Source organism: Vulpes lagopus, chromosome 11 (assembly GCF_018345385.1).
Source record: "Vulpes lagopus strain Blue_001 chromosome 11, ASM1834538v1, whole genome shotgun sequence".
Taxonomy (NCBI): Eukaryota; Metazoa; Chordata; class Mammalia; order Carnivora; family Canidae; genus Vulpes; species Vulpes lagopus.
The window spans coordinates 16,021,824-16,040,524 of NC_054834.1; the positions used below are offsets into that span (position 1 = coordinate 16,021,824).

Genomic DNA, 18,701 nt, shown 5'->3' on the forward strand with positions numbered 1-18,701 from the left:
ATAAACAAAACATTTAGTTAAAAACCAAAGAATAAGTAACTGAAGATCCTTTAGACCACGATTCGGACCATCATATGCACAATTAATTCTATGTACCAGACACTAAGTATATGACCTTTTTACTCCTAGCAATACCCCAGCTATTATCATCGTTATTTTACGATAAGGAAGTTGAGGTTCAAAATGAATGGTTCAACGTCTTCACGGAGGTCTCTCTGCTCTTGTTTTAGGACCCCAAGTTCTTTCTTTTCACACACATTTCTCTTTACTTCTGTATCTTTTTTACAGAATCTTCCAGGGTCTGGTTTGTTGTTTTGTTTTTTTTTTTTTTTAAGATTTTATTTATTTATTTATGAAAGAGAGAGAGAGAGAGAGAGAGGCAGAGACCCAGGCAGAGGGAGAAGCAGGCTCCACGCAGGGAGCCCGACGCGGGACTCGAACCCGTGTCTCCAGGATCACGTCCGGGCTGCAGGCGGCGCTCAACCGCTGAGCCCCCCAGGCATCCCCTACTTCTGTATCTGTTTTACAGAATCTTCCAGGGCCTGGCTTCTTTCCAGCAGGTGTTCCTCGAATAAATCCACGGAAGGCCTTACGCTAAGGGCGGCATTACTGTCATCCCCGGCGCCTGGCCAACGCCTTCCCCTTAGAACTTCATCCCTTCGGAGGGAGAGGCATTTCCGGACGTGGTTCAGGCTTGCGCGGAGACCAGGGATTCAGCTCTTCCTCGCACCGGGGAGCCCCGACTGCCACCCCCTCGTGGCGGCCATCCAGACCACGGCTTTTCTCAGCCGGCCTTGCAGGCCCCGGAAGGAGAGGGCCGCAGCCGCTCGCCGGCCTCCTCTTCCTCGGTGGTGCTCCACGATGAAAGCTCCTGGGACCCCAAGTTTCCGCAGGCAAGAAAACCAAACCCAGGGGCTCCGGCCAGCTGTTCTTCGGTCGGCGACAGCACCCCCGCCTGGTCTACCCGCCGTCGGGCGGCGAAAAGCGGCACCTGAGGCGCCGGATAACCGACAGCCCGCCTCCTCGGCCTCGGGGGGGGGGGGGGGGGGGGCGGGGCGACGCCGCGCGTGCGCGCTGCCGTCACGCCGACGCACGGGCACGCCGGCCCCGCCCACAGCCCCGTAAGTCTGGTTTCCGGCGGGAGCGCTGAGTGAGGGGCGACGCGGTCCTGCGGCCTGGCGGTGGCGCCGTCCCGTACCCGCCGGGATGCCTCACTTGGAAAACATGGTGCTTTGTCGCGAGCCTCAGGTGTCCACCCTGCAGGCCCTGTTTGGAGAGGTACTGTGGCCGGGCTGGCTTTTCTCTTCCACATCCTGCGACGCGCTCCTCTGAATTTTCCGTCTCCGTGTTGGTGTCAGGAGGGGGCGGTACTCCGTCGGTCGGTTGGTGGTTTTGCCTCGAGAAAGGGGTTGTTGTAGGTCGGCCCCACTCCCGCACCCAAAGTAACTTCTGATGAAGCCCTTTTGGAAAAAAAAAAAAAAAAAAGACGACCCGGCGCAGCAGGGGCGGCCGGCCCCTCAGGACGGTGGCCCGGGCCGGCTGCGTTCCCACACGCCACGCTGCTGAGGTGATGTTAGCGCGGCGTCGCCGCTGCCAGGTGCTCCGAACAGGTGTGTTCGCAGGGGCGTCGTTCTCTTCACGCGTCCGCTCGCTCGCACGTTTCGTTGAGGGACTAGGTGATGAGGTGGTGGTTTTGAGGCCTCGGGGGGCGGGGGCAGAGCAGGCTTCAGGTTAACGACTTCAGCGGCTTTTCCAGAATGGCAGAAGCCTTGCGGGCTCCATCCCAGGACCCCGGATCACGACCCGAGCTGAGGGCTGAGGGCGGACGCTCAGCCAGTGAGCCCCGCCCCCCGCCCCCCCCCCCCCTCGGGCGCCCCCTCGACTAAAATCCTTGACCAGCAGTTCAGGTGGAGCCCGGGAGAAGTGATGAAGTGTGTTTGAATGAGCACAGCTTAGGGAGTCCTTTCCTTAGGAGGTAGCATTCACCAATTAAAAACTTCCATCTCTTTTTGATTATATTCTGGTGGCCTTTGAGGAGTCTTTTGCTTCAGCCTCATTCCTTAGTTCGTCAGACTTGGGTTTTATGTGTGAGGGGAATAATTGATGGTTTAGGCTCATTCTCCTCCCTCCTCCCCACCCATCTTTTGGTTTGCTTTCTTAACTACTTATGGCACTTGAATCCAGCAAAAAATGTTGGATGGGAGTCTGAGTCTGTGAAGTAGTGAAAGAAAAAGTACCACCCTTCTTCCAAAAGCGCACAATGCTTAGGGAAATAAGAGGATAAGGACTGCATCTCTAGTGTTCTAGTTTTAATGCTTCCAGATAGAGCCATCCATACCATCGCAGAAATATTTTCTTGGTTACAGTCTGTGCATTCCTTCCTTGGAGATGATAAAACTAGGTAACTCTGGGAGCCGTCCTCCAGGAAAAGCATATTGTCAAATAGAGATGACTAGTATTGGTTTAGTGTTGATAACATAAAGGGTCCCGACCTTTTGCTTTTACAGCAGATCACGTTTAACAATCATTATCATCGCTTTTCATCAAGGTTTGGTGCATGTTGGAGATGCAAAAACTTTAAAAAAACAAACAAAAAAACCCGGTTCTTATTTCTAAGCAGATTCATTTTTTTGCTCAACAGATATTTACTGAGCATCTTCTCTGTGTTAGGCACCTTCCAGATACTGGCTAATTAGAGTTTGTTAAGGGGATTTAGGAGGGTGAAAGATTGAGTAACAGGCAAGAGTTCAATACAATTCTAGGTAATGTTGTAAGATGGAATATCACTAAGCAACAAACAGTGGATGCAGACTAATGTGGCAGGATTTCAGAAAAGGAGTGTTTAGTGTAGCTTGGAAAAACTTCCTGCAGTATGTCTTGACCTTCTCTTTAAAGGTGAACTATAGTATTTGGATAACAGATGCTCAACAAGCATACATTTAATTCTTGGGATAGCATTTTTGAGCCAGTTGATTTACAGCATTGTTAGGTATTAACATAAAGGATTCATATACTTAAAGATCCATCTTAAGTCTCTTTTGGGACTGCTTTGGCACATGCTATTAGAAAATTTTCTCCTGTAGGGGATCCCTGGGTGGCAGAGCGGTTTGGCACCTGCCTTTGGCCGGGGCACGATCCTGGAGTCCCGGGATCGAGTCCTGAGTCGGGCTCCCGGCATGGAGCCTACTTCTCCCTTCTCCTGTGTCTCTGCCGCTCTCTCTCTCTCTCTATCATAAATAAATAAATAAATCTTTAAAAAAAAAAAAAGAAAGAAAGAAAGAAAATTTTCTCCTGTATAAATCTTAGGCCCTAATTTGTCTTGCAAGAGGAAATGTGTAACTTAGTGGCTAGAATGTAATAAATGTTTAATAAAAAATAATATTAAATATAGAGTAAATATGTAAATAATAACAATAAGTAAATGATTATTGTTGCAGTGGTAGATCATGATGATAGAGACTCTGCTTTCCTGTGGGAATTGCATCATCCAGTTTTCTTTTAATTATTTTTTAAAGTGAGTGCATCCCACTAAGCTATGAACTCTTTCAGAGCAGATTTTGTCCTTAACAGATATTTGTACTCTTCAGTGCATCATGGTTTTCAGCATTGATGAGTGTCTAATAAATGAATGAAACATATTTATAGTATTAATGAGTTCAATAGAAGGGCATTCGACAATCTTTACTTTTCAGTAGACAACTGACTCTTAACACATAGCAAGAGTTTCTTGGGAATCAGTGTTTGAAATATACATAGATTTTATCATTGTTTTATTTGACGAAATGTGTACATTCAGGCCAGGGTAAATATAGTATGCATAATTTAAAAATACTCTGTTAAGTATAAAGGACTCTTAAAATTCTTTCCAACTTTATGATTACATATTCTTTGTTTCAGAGATTTATTTATTTTAAAGATTTTTATTGAGAGTGTGGAGAGAGCACAAGACAATAAACACAAGCGGAAGAGGGTGATAGGAGAGGGAGAAGCAGACTCCTAGCTGAGCAGGGAAGCCGATGCGAGGCTCGATCCCAGGACCTTGGGATCATGGCCTGACCTAAAGGCAGATACTTAACCGACTAAGCCACCCACGCAACCGTTTTGGAGCTTTAAAATGTATAGTGAAGTTGCAGCCTGTGAGATTAGATTCTTAAAAATGGAGTATGATCAAAGTTATCCTTGAAAAACCTCTGAAATCTATAAATTTGAAAATACAGGAATTCGTACATATAGACCTACACGATAGTAACAAGTATAAATATGTATGTGTTATATATCATATCATACATGTAGTGTATACTAAATATGCCAAAGAATAGTTTTTAAGAAATTTTAATTTCTTAACAGAGAAAGTGCTTAGAGTTCAATTCAGGTAAGTTCAAAGTGTTATCATGGATCCAGTACGGTCACTGTTGAAATAATTCGGATTGAATATTTTACTTTGCCACGTAAAACTTTCTCAAGAGTTGATAATGATTTATTTTCTGTTTTGTATGTACAGGCTAATACTTATCTTTCTCTCTCAGAGGCATCATTTCAGCTTTCCATCAATTTTTATTTATGGACATACTGCCAGTGGAAAGACCTATGTAACACAAACTTTGTTGAAAACTTTAGAGGTAAGAGTAACCATTAATTGTGTTTTGTTTTGTTTTGTTTTACTCATAGACTCCTAGAAATGAAAGGAATCTGGGAGATTATTTAGAGCAGTTTAGCTTTCTTTGAAGGAATATCTTCTACATGAAACATTTCTGACTAACTTTTGTTTTCCTTTGAGATCTTGTGACTCTAGTTCATCAGGGAATAGGGATAAAAAAGCCCAGCAAGTGTTAGTGAAACTGTGACTGAGAATATAAGTAGCCTTAGTTACATTGTTGCTCTGAAAAGAGAAGGAAAAGCTTCCTTCTTGGGTGAGATTTATGGAATGTCACTAAAAATAGTTACAGATTCCATTACTTGTGTTCCATGCCAAAAGTTATCTTCCTCAGATTGTGATTTTGTGATTTCATTTGGAGAACAGACTATATTTGTAAGGAAATCTTTGTTTCCTTGTTACTTCTGGAACTACATTTTGATCTCTAAGTGAAGAGCTAGCTTAATCCTCATAGGAGGATTACTATAGTTTCAAATTCTTAAAATTCTTTTTGATCTAGGTTAATTATTAGAATATTATCTTAAAATAATTAGTAGGAAATTCCTGCTAAGAATTTTAACATGTACTAGGATTTCTTTCTAAGAATTCTTTAAAGTATAAGTTTGCTCTGAATCTCTGTAGGAAACAAATGGCAAGCTCAAATAATTGAAGTGAGTTTAATGAAGATACTGTTGTACAAAGGTTGAAGAAATGTTAAGGGAACCGGTGAGGGATGGTAAAGCACTGAGAGCTTTTACCTCCCCCAGACCTGAACAGACCGTGGGAAGTAGCTGTTCCCAGATCAGTGTGAGAGCAGGAGCCTTAGATGAGGGGCTGCCCAGCTGGAGCTGTGGCCTTTGGTACAATCATGTAGCCATGATAGAACTGAGGACCAAAGGGTAAGTTAAGGGAATATCCATCTTGTTTCTTCTTATTGCTTTCCTTCAGGCTTCAGGTTCTTCTCTTTGGCTGAATCCAAGCAGAGCTAAAAAATAAGAGTCTAGGTGATGCAGTCTGTAGTGGTCAGCCTCCTGGGATGCACAGAGTCAGTTGGGAGGTCGGGGTGGGGTATAAAGTAGAAGGACCAGTGGGCAATATCCAGCAGAGCGATTACTGTATATGTGGGTTTTCTTTCCTGTTTACACGTTTTTTTAAATTTTTGTTTTCAGCTCCCACATGTCTTTGTGAATTGTGTTGAATGCTTTACCTCGAGGCTACTTTTGGAACAAATTTTAAACAAATTGAATCATCTTTGTTCTTCAGAGGATGGATGTTCTACTCAAGTAACCTGTGAAACATTTAATGATTTTGTTCGCTTGTTTAAACAAGTAACCAAAGCTGAAAGTCTTAAGGATCAGACTGTATATATTGTGAGTAATATAATTTCATTACCACCTATTCAAAAACTGCCTATTAGGTCAATTTCTGTATATTTGTTTCAAGTCTCATTATATTACACTGTGCAAGGTGCTTTTGGGATACAAAAATGTTTTAGATATATTTCTTATCCAAAGGGAACTTCAGTTTAATGGAAGAGTTGTGTCACATTCTACATGTGACTGCGCAGTGTGATAAGTGATAACCATGAGATGCAAAGTACGGACTCAGGCATATGTGGCACAGCTTCATGAAGTGATAACTTTTGAAGACTTAAGAGGATGATTAAAGGATTATAGAAAGAAACTGAAGAAGGGGAATTTCGTATGGTAGTAATTATGTAAGGAAAGGTATGCAGATCAGTGGAGGGCAGGAAATGCAGATAGTCCAGTTTTAGTTGGTAACAGTGTATGAAGCGAGAATAAAGCTAGGAACGTAGGTGAGGCAGGTCATGGAGTATCTTGAAAACTGTACTAAAGTGCTATATTTTATTTGCTAGGCAGTGAGGAGGTAGTGAACATTTTAGAGCAACATGTGTTTTGGGAAGATTACTTTGCAAGGCATGTTAAGTAGATGGATTGAGGGGTGGCTGTGACAGACTGAAGTCTGAAAGAATGGTGGACCTGGACTAGACCTGGGTGGAAGATGCAGAAAGGAGTAAATGGAAGAGACCTTGAATGTCAAAATATTTAATTGTGTGTGGAATAGGTTTATGGGGAAAGATGAATCATTTGATTTGGCTACAGTCTGAATCGTAGTTGTTACATCAATATGAAAATGATTAACAGACAACTGAGAATGTGTAAGGTGTTTTATTTTAGTGGATTTTTAAATAATACTGTAGTCCTTTTAAAAAAATGATTATCTTTGGAATTGGAATTAAATTTTAATATAATGCCTTATTATAGCAGCTAAGTTGTAACACTAAAAGGACCAAATCATATGCATTCTTGCATCTCCTGAAATGTATAAAACCGTTCCTTCCACATTTTAGTTTCATTCATTTATTTATCCAGCAAATAACTATTGAGCACCTTATAGATGCCAGGCACTATTTTAGATACTGGAGATAGAACAGGGAACAAAATTAGTCTCTGCCCTCCTGCAGTTTATAGTATAGTTAAGGAAGGTAGATAAATAGCAAGTTAATATGTAGCATGTCAGACACAATATGTTAACAGAGTAAATTAATTGCGTAGGGGAGAATAGTTATTTTAAAAAGAGAAGACAGAGAACTCACCGAGATGATAACTGCACTAAAACCTGAGGAACAAGGAAGGAAGTTAGGAGCAAGCCATGAAAATATGTGGAAAAGAGTATTCCAGGTAAAGAGACTTACATAAGACTGCAAAGGAGACTGGACTCTGCTTTGTGAATTCAGAGAATACCAAGGAAGCCATTGTGGCTGGAATAGTTAAGTGTGGGGAAGAAGTAATGTTGAGAATGAAATGAAGGGTACAAGAATAGAAGTATGCAGACTAGTGTTACAGGTTGAATTGTTTTGTCCAAGAATGCATATGTTGAAGCTCTAACCCCTAAAACCTCAGAATGACCTTATTTGGAAATGGAATCATTGCAGTTCTAATTATTAAGATGAAGTTATACTTCATCTTAGAGTAGTTTGGACCCCTAATTTAATATGACTGATGTCCTTCTAAAAAGAGGAAATTTGGAGATTCACATGCACACAGGGAGGATGCCATGTAAAGATTGGAGTTAAGCTGCTGCAAGCCAAGGGACTACTAGAAACCAGGAGGGAGACTTGGAACAGACCCTTCTCTAGCATGTTTGGAGGAAGCGTGGCCCTACCAACACCTTGATCTTGGACTTCTAGCTTCTGGAACTGTGAGATAATAAATTTCTGTTGTTTAAGTCACCCTGTTTGTGGTACTTTGTTACGGCAGCTGTAGGAAACTAATACAACTAGTTCTGAGGAATTTATAACAATCTAGGCAAAACATCACATTGGCTTAGGCCAGGGTGGTAGCAGTAGATGTGCTAAGAAGTGGTCTCAATATATTTTGACAGAGTTTTCTGATAGAAGGACTACAGAGGAGGAAAGAACAAAGTTAAGGGTGGCTCAGAAGTTTCTGTGCACTTAAAGGATATAGTTGTCATCATAGTGGAGAAAACTATAGCGGTTAGGGTCTTGTTGGGCAGGAAAAGAGTGATCAGGAGTTTGGTTTGGTATGTTGAATCAAAGTACAGATGTTCCGTTGGCACTTTGAGACTGGAGTCTTAGGTCAAGAGAGGCCCATCGTGGAGATAGGATTTGGGAGTTGTGAGCATAGAGTAGTAGTTCTTAAAACTGTGAGACTAAAAACAAAACAAAACAAAACAAAACTGTGAGACTATTAGGTTACTGGGAGAGTGAGTGAAAAGAGGTGAGTCCAAGTGCCTGAGTCTTGTGGCGATCTATTGGTTATGGGATAAGGACATGAGAAAACAAATGAGGACGGAGAAGAAATCAATGATGTATAAAGAAAATTTGGGTAAGTACAGTGTCTTAGGAAAAAAAAAAAGTCTCACTACACTGCCCCTTTCCTACTCTTGAGTATGAAAGGGTTTTTGTTGGGGCATTTTTGGTTTATGCTCATCAGCCTTTCTGTATTGCTGTCTTTGACAGCTCCACATACGGGTTGTGTGAGGCAAAAAGACAACTCAGACAATATACCCTCTGAAGTGAGTTGTCATTCCTCTGCTTTTGAGGTCCCTAGATGGTTTGTCTCCTTTCTACCTTTCAGAGCTCTGTTTGGTTGGTTTTTAAAGATTTTATTTTATTTATTTATGAGAGATGCACAGAGAGAGGCAGAGACATAGGCAGAGGGAGAAGCAGGCTCCCTCCAGGGCGCCTAATGCAGGACTTGATCCCAGGACCCTGGGATCATGACCTGAGCCAAAGGCAGACACTCAACCACTGAGCCACCCAGGTGCCCCAGTTTTGTATATAATATTCAAGATTCTTAGTTTTACTTAGCAGAAGGAATGGGAAAAAATATATCTACCCTCATCTTCTTCAAGATAGAAGTCTAATTTCTTTTAAAAATGCAGTGCATGGTGATGAATACAGCTACTATTAGTACAGCACCGCCCATTATTACCTTGATTTACGCTAAGGCAACTCCAGTTTAACCCACCATTACTTGCACCATCAGTGCAAATGTCAACATGGTGAGAAAAGGCAAATAATGTTTCAGTATTATTATGAAAATAGTTTTGACCTTGCTATCCTTTTGAAAGGATATCAGGGACCACCCTTCCTACCCCAGGGGGCCGCAGACCAAAGCTCAAAAATCAGTGATCTAAGAAATACAGTTGGCCTTCCAGTGAAGTAAGGTAGGAGACAAGATCACTAGTGGAGAGGAATTTAAGGAATGAAGAGTTCCTATCAGAAGGGGGGCATTAATGTGGGTTTTGAAATATCCAAAAAAAAATATAGGAGCTATCATAGGAAGTGTTAGTAAGAAACCGTTACATTTAAAGAATGAAGAGGAATGATCTCTGTATATATGACAACAAGGAGAATTTCAAAGCTAAAGGTCTTTAGGTAGGAGGGAAAATCAGTATTCCGAAAACAGCCTTGACGAGTAAGTAGGGCCCTCCCTGTTTCTCAGATCTATTGGGTAAAAGTGGGTATTCAGTAAGTATTTGTTAGGTTACTAAACATTAAGTGTGAGAAAGTATGCAGGTGTTTGGAACATATTTTAGAGTACATCTGTAGATGGTTCAGCTATCTAATATATGAATTGGTAAGCTTCAATATTTAGGAAATACAGAAAAAGAAAGGTGGCTGAGAATGTTTTATAGTCAGTAAACCAGCTTGCAAATCAAGTCTGTTAGAATGCCTTTGTGTAAATTATTAAGATAAATGTTTGGATCTGAATTAAAATTTTTACTTTTCTGAATATTATCTGATAATTGCTTTTGAAGAAGGATCATTTATTAGAATATCATGAAATCATTAATTATAGTGGGTTAACTAAATTAGAAGAATGAACTATTAATTTATTGCTTCAGCTTTGTGATTTGCATTAAAATGGGCATAAAAATGGACCAATTATTTGAATTAATCTGTGTCCTGGATTAGAGAGTTATTTAAATGGAGATTGATGGGGAAATTGTATAATTGCATACTGGAGAAAATAATTTATATCTTTTTAGCAGTAAATAATTTTAGCTTTATTTTGTCTAATTAGGAATGAGATGTCTTAAGTTGATTACTCTCATAGATTGTTTCAAGCTGTCAATTAATAAAACATATAACACAATTTGGAATACTTAGGGAAACAATATATTCTTTGCATTTTAATTTTATTCCTAATTTAAATGATTATAATTTCCAATAAGATTTATTAACAAAGTGTGAATGTGAGGGATCCCTGGGTGGTGCAGCGGTTTAGCGCCTGCCTTTGGCCCAGGGCGCGATCCTGGAGACCCGGGATCGAATCCCACGTCGGGCTCCCCATGCATGGAGCCTGCTTCTCCCTCTGCCTATGTCTCTGCCTCTCTTTCTCTCTCTTTCTGTGTGACTATCATAAATAAATAAAAAATTTTTAAAAAATGTAAATGTTTAACAAAACAACAACCCAGCTTTCTTTATTTCAGTTCTGAGAAGAAAATGTACAAGATGAACCTAGAGAATTTTGCTATAATAGAAAGCTAGGAAACTATCAACTCCAATGAGGGTCATTTCAAAAAGACACAGAAGCTCATGTTTTAGAAGAATTAATATTGTTAAAATATCCGTAGTATCCAAAGCCATCTATAGATTAAGTGCAATCTCTATCAAAGTCCAATGACATTTTTCACAGAAATAGAGAAAACAATACTAAAATTTATATGGAATCACAAAAGACAGAATAGCCAAGGCATTGCTGAGAAAGAAGAAAAAAGCTTGAAGCATTGTACTTCCTGTTTTCCAACTATACCACAAAGCTATGGTAAAATAGTATGGTACTGGCATAAAAATAGATACATAGACCGATAGAACAGAATAAAGAAGATATGTGTATATATACAATGGAATTTTATTCAGCCATGAGAAGGAAATCCTGCCATGTGTGACAACATGGGTGTATCTTGAGGGCATTATGCTAAGTGGAATAAATCAAGCAGAGTCAATTATATATGGAATATAAAAAGCCAAACTCATAGAAACAAAGTAAAATGATTGGTTACTAGGGGTTATGGGATAAGGAAATGGCAAGATGTTGGTCAAAGAGTACAAGCTTCTAGTTATAAGATGAATAAGTCTATCCATGTAGTGGTTATAGTTATGCTATACCATGTTACATATACTATGCTATATTGTATATACATATATGTTGCTTAGAGAGTAGGATAGACCTTGAATGGTCTCACCACAAAAAAGAAATGATTGTGTGAGGTGATGGAGGTGTTAGCCAAAGCTATCATGGAAGTCATTTTATAGTATCTAAGTGTATCAAATCAACAGTTGTGTGCCTTAAACTTATGCAGTATTATGTATTAGTGACATCTCAAAGCTGAGAGTACAAAAAGGACCTAAAAGCAGTTTGAAGGGGCTTCTACTGGCCAAACATACTACAATTTGGCCATCAAAAAGGAAAATCAACTTAGTAGATAGAAGCACATTAGATGTGTTAAAATCCATGAATTTATAACGATACTTAACAGATATATAAAAAGCTACTCATTGGTTAACACAGGAGTTTGATTTACTAGAGCAACGCAGTAGGCTGAATAATGGCCTCCAAGAATATCAGGTCCTAATCCCTGGAACTTGTAAATAATTCATTTGGAAAGAGGGTCTTTGCAAATATGATTAAGTTAAGGTTCTAGAGATGGGGAGATTTACCAGGTTTATCGGGGTGATCCCAAAATGCAATCACAAATGTTTCTGTAGGAGAGAGGCCAAGGGAGGCCTTCACTAAACCACACACACCCAGGGGGAGGCCAGATAATGGAAGCAGAGTAAGAGAAACGTGAAATGCTTGCCTTGGTTATGCAGTGGTGCAGCCACAAGCCAAAGCATATTGGCAGCCACCAGATCTAAAAGAGACAAAGAATGGATTCTACCTTAGAGCTGCTGGAGGAAGTGTGGCCCTGCAGACACTTTGGTTTTGGCTCTGTGAACCTGATTTCAGACTTAAGACTTGCAGAACTGTGAGGGAATAAACTTTTAGTCTATTTTAAGCTACCGAGTTTGTGTGGTAATGTGTTACAACAACCACAGAAAACTAATAGAGGCATAAACTTACTCTGAAAATTGATAGATAAAAGAACCAAGCATTTATCCCTTCTGTCCTGTGTGAGCTTTATTTCTGAGTAACTAAATAGCAGATGAGGGCAAGTTCTTTGTAGAAGAATGTTCTTCAATAATGCAGAAAGAATCATAGAAAATTATAGTTTTGCAATACCTAACAAAATTCTGGGCAAGGCAATGATCATCAATTGATGCAGAAATCATTTGGTGAAAGGCTGCTGGGGAACCTTATAATGAATGGATGAGACTGATACTTGAACCTCTGCATCAGTCTTAACATCTCAGAGACAGCCACGTATTCTATTCCTGCTGATGTGATTCAGTAAGAAATTTGCTCTTTGGAAGTATTTTTGCCCAAAACTTGAACCTGAACCTGATCAAACCTCTAGATTTATTGACTATTTTACAGGAAAGATAGAAGATGTAATACGTAAAGTAAGGCATAATAACATGTTAAGTGATACTAAAGAGATGTAGTCAGCCAATTTAGGATATGGAAAATTCTACATGCCAGATGACCTATTTTCTTCAACAAGTACATAACAAGTAAAACAGGAAGGGTCAGAGGAAATGTTATAATTTAAAATTGACTAGATGACAAATCAAATATGATAAGATGTAAAATACCAATCTTTGGATCTTGAATCAAGCAAGTGAACTCTAAGGAGACATTTGTGGGACAAGTGGGGAAATTTGATTATTGGTTATTACATGACATCAAGAAACAATACATTTTTTAGGAATGATGATACTTGCTTATGTTTAAAAAAAAAATAGAAGGTTTTCATCTCTTAGAGCTACATATTGACAAACTTACAGATGGAGTGTTATGTCTGGGATTTGTTTTAACATAATCCAGAGAGATGGTGGAGGGGAAGAGTGGAGATGTATAGAAGAAACAAGATTGACCATATGTTGATGTTAGTTGGGGTTGGATGAAATATATGTGGGAGTTACTGATCTCCCTGTTTTTGTATATACTTGAAAATTTCCATAACAAAAAGTAAAAACAGGATTAGATTATTTTAGTGCTATGAAGACCTTGATTTCAGTTTTATGGACTAATGGATGACCTCTTGAAGCAAGTTTTTTTTTTATAACTTTTTTATCATCAAGATTTCAAATATAAAAGTAGTGTAATGTACTCCAATGAACCCATCATTCAGCTTCAGTTATTATTAACATGTGGTCAGACTTGTGTCATCTTTACCCCGTATGTTGTTCCTTGCTACATATTACATTATCCATAAAAACATATATGCATTCTCTCTACATATCTGTATGCATTATATATGTGTTATCCATGAATATATGTGCTATATCTATACATACTATATATCTGTGGAAGAGAAGTATCTTTTAAAATAACATAATACCAGTGGTTTTATAATTGAACCAAAATTTAACTTTTATTAGATGGAATAAAAAATACATCCACCAAAAAAAAATACATCCAGTTATTTTTCTTGTATGCCTTGTAAGGTAGCCTAAGAGTTTGATAATATAGCTATGAAAGAAACCTTTTTAATGTAGCTATGATTCATTTTCTGTTCAGAAGTTTGGGTTCCAATACATTGTAAGTAGTCTGTTTTTTAATTTACTAATTTGACTTGTTTGAAATATCTTCTACAAATGTAAATACCAGTTAAAAATTAATTCATAGGTTACAGTTTTTTTAACATGGAAAATTCAAATCCTGAATTATGTAGTATATAATGTAAATGTTTTATAGAGAGTTTTATAAATTGATTTTGACACTGCATTTTTTTTTATAAGGTTCTAGATAAAGCAGAATATCTAAGAGATATGGAAGCAAACCTTTTGCCTGGGTTTCTTAGGTTACAAGAATTGGTAAGTAATGTGTAAGAGTCTTTTTGCCCTGTGACCTAATCAACAGATGGTCTTGTCAGAGCTGTTCGTTTTGCCAATCTGACAGGTGAGAAATGAAGCTTATGTAATTTATATTTTCATTTCTCTATTATGAATTTTATTGAGCATTTTTTCCAAAATAAAAACAGCTTACAATTTGATAACATTTATTCTTTAATTATTTTAGCTTTCTATTTCTAATTGTGAAGTGACTAACTGCTTTCTTTTAAAAGTTGTAGGTGTTTGCTAGAGTAAATGGTAGGGGCCTAGACTTTAGACTTTCTGTAAGAATTTTTAAATTTTCAGTAATCTAGGAAAAGAATCTCAAGTTCTACTATCTCATGGCCAGTGTCAGAACCAGCTTTGAATTACAATTTATAATTGTGCTGGCACTAAATAGTATTAATACCACTGTTAATTGTCATGGAGTAATGAGAAAAGAATAGGGATAGACTTAGTGTGCATATGTGCCAGGTCAAACCAAATAATAATATTATGGCAGAAACGGGTTTTGCAGAAGTTTGAGTAAAGGCAACTGGGGAGAGATTTCATGGTCTACCAATACCTGTTGCATGGTATGGCAATGCTAAACTCAAAAGTTTTTGAGTTTTCTATTTGTACCATAATCACAAGTGAGCAAATATTTAGTTTGATCAAAACAGTATTGTTAATCATATTTAGTTACTGTTAATTTAAGTTTTATTGATTTTATAGTTTTGTATGTAACTTACAGGTTTATTTTTGTTTTATAATCCTTTAAGTGCTTGGAGCATAAATAGTTTATACCTACCTAGTTTTATGTCTGCGTTTAAGTATTAAGTAACATTATAATGAAAATTAATATTTGGAGAGACAGAGCTTATGACATTTCCACTTTTGAAAAGTTAAACAGTTACTGAATGTAATTACTGAAATTTAAAAAACCGTTAGAAGATGAGAGAGGCTTTGCAAGTGCTGTTGAAATCATTGTGTGCCTAAGGTTGATTCCTGAAATCCACTTTTAGTAATAGTATTGGATGGGGGTGCCCAATGGGAAGAAAGGAGGAGGGACAGGTGTAGCTCTTGGTAGCCATCTGTAGCCATCCTGGAAATTTCCTCACACAGTCTAGCCTTTGCTAGTTAGATTAACTCTTGGCATTTTACTACTGAGACCAGGAACTCGTTCTCTTTGAGTAGATGCCTCCTCCTTCATTTCCTTTTTTCTAGATTTATTCATTTATTTTAGGGGAAGAGAGAGAGAGCGCGCGAGCAGGTGTGCACTTGAGTGAAGGTAGGGGTAAAGGGAGGGAACCTTTTGAAACAGACTCCCTGCTGAGCATGGAGCCATAAGATCATGACCTGAGCCAGAACCTAGAGTCAGACACTTAACCTACTGAGCCACCCAGGCATTCCTCTTTTTATTGTTTTGTTGTGCTGTGTTTGTATTTTTGTTTTTGCATACCTTCATCCATTGTCCCCCATTGCTCTAGGATTCCTTGTCTGGTGTCCAGAACACATTCTTGCTGTCCTCTTGCTCTTCCACTATAGCTTTCCTTTTCCTTGTTTCTCCCCCCTCATGCCTAGTGGTGGTCCTCATGTGTCCCTTCATAGTAGTTAGGCCTTTCATATTTTTTTAGTTGTAATTATAGAAACTGAAGAAAATGAAGATTTATAGTAACCTAAACTCTACCAGAAAAAATAATTGTTGTTTTGACATTTCTAGAAACATGCTTGATTTTAAAAAGTGTATTTCAAAAAATAAAATAAAATAAAATAAAATAAAATAAAATAAGATAAAAAGTGTATTTCATTTAGGAGAAGTCAAGTAAAGACATTTCATGATTTTTTTTTTCTTTTAAGATTTTATTTATTTAGTTAGAGAGAGAAAGCACATGTGTGCACACGAGCAGAGGGAAGGGCAGAGGAGAAGAGAGAAGCAGACTTCCCACTGAGTGTGGAGCCCAATGAGAGGCTCCCAAGGTGGGACTCAGTCCCAGGACCCTGAGATCATGACCTGAGCCAAAGTCAGATGCTTAACTGGCTGAGCCACCCAGGTGCCCCAGCATTTTATGTTTTTTATATTAAATATTTATCTGAATAAAATGAAGTTTAAGTTATGATAGATATCATTGTATGTTGAAGGTACTTTAACAGATGAGAATATTACCAACTTAAAATCCTTAGATAAAAATCTTCTATTTTTTTAGACCTATTTTTGAACTGATTTTATCAAATGCTTTTTTCTTTTTTTAAGATTTTATTTATTCACGGGAGACCCAGGCAGAGGGAGAAGCAGGCTCCCTTGGGGAGCCTGATGGGGGACTCAGTCCTGTGACCCTGGAATCATGCCCCAACTGAAGGCAGATGCTCAACCACTGAGCCACCCAGGCATCCCTCAAATGCTTTTAGATAATCATTTTTTTTTTTTTAGATAATCATTTTTTAAAGCAAAATAACTCCATGCTTTGTAATCAAGATTGTATTCGGAGCATACTTTTTATCCCTATAGAAATAAATTCAAGAAGACAAAAAGCATTTGAAAGTAAAAATTTTTTCCTTTTTTTCAGAAAGAAGCTAGATTTTTGTGGAATTATTAATTTATTGAACTCAGCTATCTTTGTTAGCCAAAAAACTGATTTTCTAAGTAATGAAAATTGGAGCATAAGATTACATATAAGTTAGGAATCAATAAACAGTAAATCACCGTCAAAGTATGGTATAATTTGAGTGTTTGGATCCTAAGAATAGTTATAGAACAAAACAGTTATCATGTCTGCTCTGTCACCTTAGGAGATGTCAAAAAGAATATGGAGAAAAATAAAAACTTGTGTTGAAAATACAGAGGCATGTCCACAGATAAATTCTTAACCGGCATGCATAGGCCATTTGTGGCCACTCTGTAGGATAGTATACATATTGAGCTTGTTTTCTTACCCTTCCTTTTGGTATACTGATAATACTTTCTAAATATACTTCAGAAGATGACTGTTCACTTAACAGTGGTGTTTTGTGTGTGTGTTTAATGTTTTTAATGTATATTCAACATGTTTTGCTCAGTAGTTTGTATGAAAATAGCCTTTTAAAAAAACCCTTAAAATTTCTCAATATTAAATGGTTTTAAGTATGGCATATCTATTTTCCTTTTTTTTTTTAATAGCACTTACCTAATACTCTTTAGAGTATTAGATTTTTTTCAAGTTTTTTTTTTTTTAATTTTTATTTATTTATGATAGTCACAGAGAGAGAGAGAGGCAGAGACATAGGCAGAGGGAGAAGCAGGCTCCATGCACCGGGAGCCTGACGTGGCATTCGATCCGGGGTCTCCAGGATCGCGCCCTGGGCCAAAGGCAGGCGCTAAACCGCTGTGCCACCCAGGGATCCCCATATCTATTTTCCTTTAACTCTTATTTCCTCTTTGGGTTTCTGTAGCTATCTTAATGATGAGATACTATTATATTCCACACCTTTTTATTGATTGAAAGCTAATGATTTCTTTGAAAATTCTCATAAAAAGACCTTGTCATTTCTATAAAGCAAACCCTGTGTGACTGCCCTAGCTTTCATGGGTAACTGAAATGTCAATTAACCTAAAAGTTTTATGGAAATTCTAAGTAATTAGGTATGAAAATTTGCAAGTGGATGAGCTCCTTGATTAGGTTTTATAAATAAGGCCTATTAATATGCAAATAATTTGTTATATGTTGTAACTTTGCTGGATTTATTTGAAAGAAAAATTCAAATGGAATTGCTATTCTGATTAAGATTTTCAAATGCAAAGTTACTTTTATTTCTCTTTCTTTTACAGACTGACAGAAATGTGACGGTTCTGTTTCTCAGTGAAATTGTTTGGGAGAAGTTTCGTCCAAATACTGGGTGCTTTGAGCCATTTGTCTTGTATTTCCCTGATTATAGCATAGGTAAATTTTAAAACTTCATTTTGACAAATGATATTCACCAGAAGAGTTTTTGTTGTTTGAAAGATTAAGCTAGCATATTCAAATGAAATTCTTTGATATCTTAATCTGTTCAGGTGTGACGCCAAACTCAAAATGTTATAGATCTGCACTTACAGAGGTTTTATTTTGGAACTGTCAGGGGTTATTCTCATACAGTTACTAAAATTTTTTGAGTGTATTCCTCACATATTTGTGCTAATAATGGTGTATTATCACATTTTTTAGCCATACTGATTACCATACTGGTAAGATGCATATATTATGATGGTAACATCTGTGTAAGTAAAAGTTAGACTAGGTTGGCAGAACACATTTAAATTGTATAGAAATCTTTGTTTACCATGTATTTGGGTTAAGTACTATGTGAAATGTGTCTTTTAACTTTGTAAATCTCATTTTATTTTTCGTTAGTGTTCCTCTTATAATACCAGCTGCTAGTTGTGTTTCTTATTTCTTTTTGGTTAGTATTTAATCTTAAATTTCATAGATCTTGATTATTTTTGTCTTTGGAAGAACACTGTAGCTTTTTGTGTTGCTGAATAGTTTTGTAGATTAGTATTGTGTTGTCCCTATACAAATAGGACACTTCTGATTCAGAGTTTATAAATGCGAAGCTTAAAGTGGTTACAAGGCTATTAAAAAA

The 18,701-nt window shown here is 37.9% G+C and overlaps 1 protein-coding gene across 3 annotated transcripts in view; it reads left to right on the top strand.

The window, feature by feature from the left end:
• Positions 1-1,110: 1,110 nt before the first annotated feature.
• The window catches only part of ORC5 (origin recognition complex subunit 5), a 79,604-nt gene continuing 62,013 nt past the window's right edge, over positions 1,111-18,701 (top strand). For all 3 annotated transcript variants that reach the window (XM_041723059.1, XM_041723061.1, XM_041723060.1), the window contains exons 1-5: positions 1,111-1,278; positions 4,527-4,619; positions 5,803-6,003; positions 14,031-14,105; positions 17,908-18,019. In XM_041723059.1, the coding sequence (XP_041578993.1) occupies positions 1,207-1,278; positions 4,527-4,619; positions 5,803-6,003; positions 14,031-14,105; positions 17,908-18,019 (553 nt within the window). In that variant the 5' untranslated portion in view covers positions 1,111-1,206. The remainder of the gene's footprint in view (positions 1,279-4,526; positions 4,620-5,802; positions 6,004-14,030; positions 14,106-17,907; positions 18,020-18,701) is intronic.